General features: G+C 48.5%; 1 protein-coding gene across 1 annotated transcript in view; it reads left to right on the plus strand.

The window, feature by feature from the left end:
• The window catches only part of asap2b (ArfGAP with SH3 domain, ankyrin repeat and PH domain 2b), a 58624-nt gene that overhangs the window by 18543 nt on the left and 31270 nt on the right, over window positions 1–8811 (plus strand). Inside the window, exons 6-11 of the mRNA XM_056294599.1 lie at window positions 465–594; window positions 743–828; window positions 2851–2926; window positions 3365–3451; window positions 4467–4570; window positions 5983–6052. Of these exons, the coding sequence (XP_056150574.1) occupies window positions 465–594; window positions 743–828; window positions 2851–2926; window positions 3365–3451; window positions 4467–4570; window positions 5983–6052 (553 nt within the window). The remainder of the gene's footprint in view (window positions 1–464; window positions 595–742; window positions 829–2850; window positions 2927–3364; window positions 3452–4466; window positions 4571–5982; window positions 6053–8811) is intronic.

The raw sequence follows: 8811 nt of genomic DNA on the forward strand, positions 1-8811 counted from the left end.
GTATTCTGTCTTGCTGCTACTGACTTTCACTCCTCTACCTCTCCAGTGCATATCTCCACCTCTCCAGTGCATATCTCCACCTCTCCAGTGCATACCTCTACCTCTCCAGTGCATATCTCCACCTCTCCAGTGCATATCTCCACCTGTCCAGTGCATATCTCCACCTCTCCAGTGCATACCTCTACCTCTCCAGTGCATATCTCCACCTGTCCAGTGCATATCTCCACCTCTCCAGTGCATACCTCTACCTCTCCAGTGCATATCTCCACCTGTCCAGTGCATACTCCCCACCACTTTATATTTGCATATGAGTAGAATGACTTTATCTGAAGATGTCAGACAAAATATCAGGGTTGTTTTTTTTTTAAGTGCATCGTGAAGATGGGCATCGGTTGTATTGTTGGTCATGGTTGGTTGTGTTAGGTATCTGATTTGACCTTTGACCGCCTGTCCTGCCAAACCAGGGCTAAGATTGAGAAAGAGAAGAAGGAGCATGCGAAGCAGCATGGGATGATCCGCACCGAAATCAGCGGCGGGGAGATCGCTGAAGAGATGGAGAAGGAGAGGAGGCTCTTCCAGCTACAGATGTGTGAGGTGAGGTCACCCACAGGTCAGAGTTCACAGGTCAGCACACAACAGCTACAGTGTGCTGTCTCTCCAGATGATGTTTCGTTTGATTGTATTCTCTGACGTGTGCTGTTGCTCTCTCTCTCTCTCTCTCTCTCTCTCTCTCTCTCTCTAGTATCTCCTGAAAGTGAATGAGATCAAGGTGAAGAAGGGAGTTGACTTTCTTCAGAACCTCATCAAGTATTTCCACGCCCAGTGCAAGTAGGTCCCCATCGCGCTCTCTTGTTTTGCCAGAAATTTCAGGTTCAATCCAGAGAGAAATGTCAGATGTAGAATCAGTTTTTCATCATCATCAAGCGTATCACTATTCCCGCGTCCGGGTAGCGTAGCGGTCTATTCCGTTGCCTACCGACATGGGGATCGGCAGTTTGAATCCCCGTGTTGCCTCCGGCTTGGTCAGGCGTCCCTACAGACACAATTGGCCGTGTCTGCGGGTGGGAAGCTGGATGTGTGTATGTTTTCCTGGTCGCTGAACTCGCGCCTCCTCTGGTCGGTCGGGGCGCCTGTTCGGGGGGGAGGGCAAACTGGGGGGGAATAGCGTGATCCTCCCACGCGCTACCTCCCCCTGGTGAAACTCCTCACTGTCTGGTGAAAAGAAGCGCTGGCGACTCCACATGTATGGGAGGAGGCATGAGGTAGTCTGCAACCCTCCCCAGATCGGCAGAGGGCGTGGAGCAGAGACCGGGACGGCTTGGAAGAGTGGGGCTAAGTGGCCGGATGCAATTGGGGAGAAAAGGGGGGGATTTTTTTTTTTTAAAAAACACCCTGAAAAAAAAAAACAGTGGTGCATATTCTTGTCGCAGCCAATCTGAGTCAACTGTAGAAGTGAGTCGCACATGCACGAGCGTAAAGGATTTACCCAGCTTTATTATGATGACAATAAAGATGTGTTAGGGCTAGACCAAAATGGTCACATAGTGGTCACACAAAACGGTCACACCTTTTCTTTTTGGAAAGTAGACGTTTATATTGGACTTGGTTGCATCATATGAGGGTCCACCTTGGAGGCTGCACATCCACAGACTTGACAGGCAGATCGTTTTTATTAGGTAGATTTTTTTAGCTTGAGTGTTTCATATTAAAAAAAAAATTTCTGGGGGTGTCAGGGTAGCGTGGCGGTCTATTCCGTTGCCTACCAACACGGGTGGTTCGAATCCCCGTGTTGCCTCCGGCTTGGTCGGGCGTCCCTACAGACACAATTGGCCGTGTCTGCGGGTGGGAAGCCGGATGTGGGTATTTGTCCTGGTCGCTGCGCTACCACCTCCTCTAGTCAGTCGGGGCGCCTGTTCGGGGGGGGGGGACTGGGGGGAATAGCGTGATTCTCTCATGCACTACGTCCCCCTGGTGAAACTCCTCACTGTCAGGTGAAAAGAAGCGGCTGGCGACTCCACATGTATTGGAGGAGGCATGTGGTAGACTGCAGCCCTCCCCAGATCAGCAGAGGGGGTGGGGCAGCGACCAGGATGGCTTGGAAGAGTGGGGTAATTGGCCGGATACAATTGGAGAGAAAAGGGGGGGGATCCCCCCCCCAAAAAAATCTTCTATATTTCCTGTTCAATCAACTTGGGTGCTGTGCAAAATTCTTATAATGTCAGGAAAAACTCTGGTTTTTCTGTCCATGTGTGTGTGTGTATCTGTCCGCAGCCAATCTTGCGGACTACTGGCCCTATTGGCCTCATCAGTTTTGTGCACAGTTATGACTGTATGTTGCCAGGGAGGAGGAAAAGAGGAAGGCCAAAGAGGAGGTTTATGGATGTGGTGAGGGAGGACATGCAGGTGGCTGGTGTGACAGAGGACAGGAAGAGATGGAAACAGATGATCCGCTGTGGCGCCCCCTAACGGGAGCAGCTGAAAGTAGTAGTAGTAGTTATGACTGTATGTTCAAGGACCTGTCATGGCTGCAGTGATTCAAACCCTTTGAAAAACCTGTTTTATACCACAATTGAGTGCTAAATCCTCAGCTGGTTTTCGTCTGAGTCCGAGCGTCAGAGAGGAGGAGATACGCCTTTTCTACACTCTACTGAGTGCCCTCTTCTAGTTGAAATATCTAACATCTAGAGGAACCAGGCTGCTCTCATTTTCTCACACAGGGACTCAAGCCTAGAAAGTACCATTATTTGTTCTGACGTGCACCAGTTTGTGAGAGTACTTTTAATACTTTTCAAACAGTGGAACCAAACTCCTGAAATATTTCACCAACCTTTGTTTTTCTCTCCCCCTCAGTTTCTTCCAAGACGGACTAAAGGCTGTGGAGAACCTCAAACCCTCCATAGAGAAGCTGGCCACAGACCTCACCGCCGTAAGGAGCTGGCTCTCAGTTTTGCCTTTCAGAAGTTTGGCTGTGTTTTATTTGAGCTTTCTTGCAGGACAGAAACAGGAAAGGGAAAAAAAAAAGATAAGAGAGGGTTGACGAACTCGCCTTCAATGGGTATTCTACCCATCATGAACTCTACCTTACACCAGCCAGTCATGGGTTTGGGTGATTCCTTCAGAACACTTTATTTGTCAGATATTTGGTTGAAAGGCTTTCTATTGATTAAATTGATACTAGGATGAGACCAGAGACAGTTTTCTGACCATCGTTGCACAGTAAAGTCCTGTTCTAAATTTCTGAAGAGGCCATTAGGTTAGAGAGCATATATTTGAATCTCTGAGTAAAATATGTTGCTTTTGTATCGTTGTCTTTCTGCATGTGACTGATCTCCTTCTTGCCTTTCTTCCTCCTCCCTGTGCTCAGATCAAACAGGACCAGGACGGGGAGAGGAAACATCTGATTCAGCTCCGCGATCTCCTCAAGTCCTCCCTGCAGTCAGAACAGAAGGAGGTGGGAACGGGTTCCAACGTTGAAAAAGTTCTGTAGTCATGTCATCAATAGATACATGATGTCATCATTAGAGATTTGATGTTCTCACCAGAGACATGATATTGTCACTAGAGACATGGTGTCATCATGAGAGACGTGATGTCATCACACGTGACTTTGTCTTCGCTAGAGACAAAGTGTAGTCATTGGAGACATGGCATTAGATTGTTTTATTAGCCGCACGACCAGGGCTGGTGGCATTTGTTTTTGGTACACATTAAACTCTGCAGCACAATACATACATGGACAACAACAAACAATCCACATACTATCACAAACAATACAGTTACACAATAACAGAAATAAACATATCACGCATAACAATTAGGTGCATGGTGGTATTTATGCCAGTGGTGTGTGAGGAGGGGACTATAGGGAGGAATTCAGAGTCTTGATGACTAGGGGAAAAAAACTGTTTTTGAAACGTTTATTCTAAGTAGACAGTGACCTGTAGCGCCTCCCTGAGGGGAGGAGCTGGAAGAAGTGATGAGCGGGATGTGAGGGGCCGGAGATGATCTTCTTTGCTCGCTTTACAGTCCTGTTAGTCGGTAGAGATTCAGCTGAGGGGAGTGGGTCATCACCAGAGACATGACATCATCACTATAGATGTGACATCATGGCTAGATGTAATCCCTGGTGATATGGTGTTATCACAGGTGACATGACCTCATCACTATAGTCACGTTGTCATCACTTGAGATATGATGTCATCACTAGAGACATATCATCCCAGCTGACATGTCGTCACTTGACATGATATCATCATTGATGATATGATGGCAATGGCAAACCAAGTGGTACTGATACTGTTCAACAGCCACTGAGTAGAGAAAAATCACAAGTTCGATTCTCATAACAGCCACGTGTACTGCCATGTGCTGTAAGTCCCTAGAGCAAGGCACCGATGCATTGTCTGCACATGTACTGGATGACGTTACCGGCTAAATCAATGTAAATGAATGATGTTCTCTGCCAGGACCCCCAGGCCAAACAGAGTGCAGGCTACAGTCTGCACCAGCTCCAGGGAAACAAGGCCCACGGGACAGAACGAACCGGGATGCTTTACAAGAAGAGTGAGGGGTGAGTGACCACAACGTCCAACAGTATCACAAACCCCTCATCACCACACTGGTGGTTGTGTAGTGAGATGGTTTAAGCTCCTCGGTTAGAGATGTTGTTCTGTTGCTGTTTTTTATTTAACTGTCCTTTCTCTATGAATCTCTACTCGCCGTCATGTTTCTTTAACACGAGAACAAGATGAAAACACCTGAACACAGAAAGGATTTTTAGATCTGTGAACCAGAGTCATGACAGGATGACAGCAAGGCTGCACCAGGACACAAGTCTCGCCAAAAGAGGGACTGCGTTGTCCATTCATGCTTCATTTCAAGCTTACCTGAATTTTTTACCTATGACTGGTCAGTGATAGCAGCACGGCGGCCCAGTGGTCAGCACTGTTGCCTCACAGCAAGAAGGTCCTGGGTTCGAACCCCAGGCTGTCCCACCTCCTTTCTGTGTGGAGTTTGCATGTTCTCCCCGTGTCCGTGTGGGTTTCCTCCGGGTGCTCCGGTTTCCTCCCACCATCAAAAAGACATGTATGTTAGGCCCCCCCCCCTTTTTCTCCCCAGTTGTATTCGGGCAATTACCCCACTCTTCCGAGTTGTCCCGGTTGCTGCTCCACCCCCTCTGCTGATCCAGTGTAGGGCTGCAGACTACCACGTGCCTCCTCCCATACATGTGGAGTCACCAGCCGCTTCTTTTCACCTGACAGTGAGGAGTTTCACCAGGGGGACGTAGCGCGTGGGAGGATCACGCTATTCCCCCCAGTTCCCCCTCCCCCCTGAACAGGCGCCAGAGGAGGCGCTAGTGAGGCGGCCAGGACACATAACCACATCCGGCTTCCCACCTGTAGACACGGCCAATTGTGTCTGTAGGGACGCCCGACCAAGCCGGAGGTAACACGGGGATTCGATCCGGCGATCCCCCGTGTTGGTAGGCAACGGAATAGCGTTTTTAGCAACTTCCTCTCTTGTACAAAACGCACTGAAATTCACAAAGCGACATTTTAACGTGTTTCTACAGTTTTTATTGTTGGTTGCCTGAGAGGAGACCAAACTTCCAACCTTGGTTGGGCAATACACTTCAATTCTGTTCTGTTTTACCAATGACGGGTTTTATTTTACGAAACACAACATCCAAATCTCGTGAGCTCATTTTGATGACACACCTTATCTGAGGCGTTTAACGTGTGAAAATAAAACAATCGATTTAGCCTGACGCAAAAGAGCCGAGGGAACCAACAGCTCAGAAAGGATCATTTATTTCTGGGAGTTGGGAGTCAAAAATGGGCCGTTTTACCTCGGAAAGCTCAGAGCATCTCCGGCCCGGTAGCGCACATCGCCTCGCTGTCTGATGGCCTCATGAAACTTTGGGTTCAAGTTTGGCGGCAGATCAGGTTGGCCGACTCTGACTCTGTTTTCTCTCCTGTGCAGGTTGAGGAAGGTTTGGCAGAAGAGGAAGTGCTCCGTGAAAAACGGCTTCCTAACCATCTCTCACGGAACGGTAAGGGACCGGATACTCTCCTCCTGTTGGTCCTTTTGCATGAGTCCTGCCCTCCTCTCTGCATGTCCAGGATTTTAATCACCTCACTCTGCTTCTGGGTTTATTATACTTTCAAACCGGGGTGGAAAAAATTTTTGATCTCAATGAAGCGCATTTATTTTACTTTTTTATTTTTTTCCATTCCTTTTTCTTTGTTGTTTTGTTTTGGGTTTTTTTTTTTTAGTTTTTACACGAAGAGCCGATCAGCCAATCAGGACAGAGCAAGCAGCAGAGGAAGAGAAACAGGAAGAGAAGGAAGAGCATAAGGAAAAGGATGACAGAGAGAAGGGTGGGAGAAGATGAGTTTTTGCTCCGACACATTATAGAGAAGAATGTCCAACATTCCTCTGATCCAGCGGGTGGGACAGACAGAGCCGAGCCGTCCTTTTTATTTCCTGTATCACAGTAATGTTTTTCAGCAGGTCTTATCAGAAGAGCTAATGTTCTTGTCAGGCATGAAGAAGTTCATTTCCTGGATTGGTGTCATCATATCCCACAATGCAACATGCAGCGAGCACCAGCTCCACCTCTCCCTCCCAGTGAAACTGCCTATCGTCCCAAGTCAGGCCCTGTCTCAAATGTGTCCCTAATAGGACACTATTGTGCCTTATTATATGTCTTCATAACTCTGAGTCTGTTAGGACCGCGAGGCCATGCGGTGTCCCATTTCTCTTCCTGTGTCAAAAAGTTCAGAATCAGAATCGTGTTTATTGGCCATATAGGTTTGCACTACATGGAATGTGACTGGTTTCGTGGCTCTCTCGGTGTACCCAACGTAAGATAACAACACGACAACACAACAGTCTTCATATATATACACAAGGATTGACTTATACAGGTGAAATAAGGTGATAAAGTGCAGTGGTGCAGAGAATATATCAGAGATGCTGAAATAGATGTTAGCAGGTTACTTACATACATGCCTGAGGTAGATGGACATGACAGAGCGTACCAGTATACCTACAATGTACAGTACAGTACATACAACATGGTTGGATTTATTTGACAGTGTTTAGCGTTCATTTGAATGACAGCCTGCAGAAAGAAACAGTTTTTATATCTGCTTGTTTTGGGGTACAGTGCTCTGTAGCAACTGCCAGGTCGGTCGGTGGCCAAACCAAACCAGACAGTGATGGATGTGCAGAGGACAGACTGGATTATTGCAGTGTAGACCTGAATCAACAGTTCCTGAGGCAGGTTGAGCTTCTTGAGCTGGTGGAGAAACTACATCCTCTGCTGGACCTTTTTGATGATTGTGTCTATGTTGGATGCCCGCCTTAGGTCCTGGGAGATTGTGGAACCCAGAAATCTGTAGGTTTTTACCCGTAGACACCATGGTGTTGAGTATGGTGAGGGGGGACTCCTCCTGAAGTCCACTGCCCGCTCCACCTTTGGAGCGTGTTCAGCTCCACGTTGTTATGGTCGCACCAGAGGGCCAGCTGATGAACCTCCCGTCTATACGCAGAGTCGTCACCATCCCAGATAAGGCCAATGATTGTTGTGTCATACACAAACTTCAGGAGTTTAACAGACGGGTTTCCTGAGGTGCAGCCATTTGTGTAGAGGGAGAAGAGTAGAGGGGAGAGCACACATCCCTGGGGGGTGCCAGTGCTGATTGTCCGGGTGCTGGATGTGATTTTCCCCAGCCTCACCAGCTGCCTGCTGTCTGTCAGGAAGTTTTTAATCCCCTGGCAGATGGGGGCTGGTACAGTGAGCCGGGTGAGTTTAGAGTGGAGGATATCTGGGATGATGGAGTTGAACGCTGAGCTAAAGTCCACAAACAGGACCCTTGCGTATGTCCCTGGGGAGTCGAGGTGTTGGAAGATGTAGTGCAATCCCATGTTGACTGCATCATCCACTGACCTGTTTGCTCGGTAGGCAAACTGCAGGGCTCGAGCAGGGGTCCTGTGATTTCCTTCAGGTGGCTCAACACCAGTCTTTCATGACCACAGACCTTAGGGCAGCGGGTCTGTAGTCATTTAATCCTGTGATACGGGGTTTCTTGGGGACAGGGATGATAGTGGAGCTGTTGAAGTAGGAGGGGACTTCACACAGCTCCAGTGATCTGTTGAAGATCGGTGTGAAAATGGGGGCCGGCTGGTCAGCACAGACTTTCAGACAGGAGTGTGACACGCCATCCGGGTCCAGTGCCTTCCTGGTCTTCTGTCTCTGGAAGAGCTGGCACACGTCCTCAACACAGATCCAGAGTGCGGGTGGGGGTTTGGTGGGGAGGGGGGAGTGGCTGGCAGGGGGTGCAGTTGGTTGTGTATTGTGGCTGGAGAGGGTGGGGGATGTGAAAGTTTGCTTTTCAAACCTGCAGTAAAACCCATTTAGGTCGTCAGCCAGTTGATGGTCCCCTGCAGGGTGGGGGGATGGTCTCCAGTAGTTGGTCCTGTCTTTCAAACCTCTCCAGACTGACGATGGGTCGTTGGCAGAAAACCTGTTTTTCAACTTTTCAGAGTAGCACCTTTTTGCCACTCTGATCTCCTTTGTGAGTGTATTTCTAGCTTTGTTGTACCGGATCCTATCTCCACCCCTGTAGGTTTCCTCTTTGGCCTGACGAAGCTGCCTGAGTTTTGCTGTGAACCAGGGCTTATTGTTGTTGAAGGTACAGAAGGTTTTGGTGGGCACACACGTGTCCTCATGAAAGCTGACGTAAGATGTCATGGTGTCAGTTATTTCATCCAGGTCTGTAGCTGCAGCCTCAAAAACACTCCAGT

Source organism: Lampris incognitus, chromosome 15 (assembly GCF_029633865.1).
Source record: "Lampris incognitus isolate fLamInc1 chromosome 15, fLamInc1.hap2, whole genome shotgun sequence".
NCBI lineage: Eukaryota > Metazoa > Chordata > Actinopteri > Lampriformes > Lampridae > Lampris > Lampris incognitus.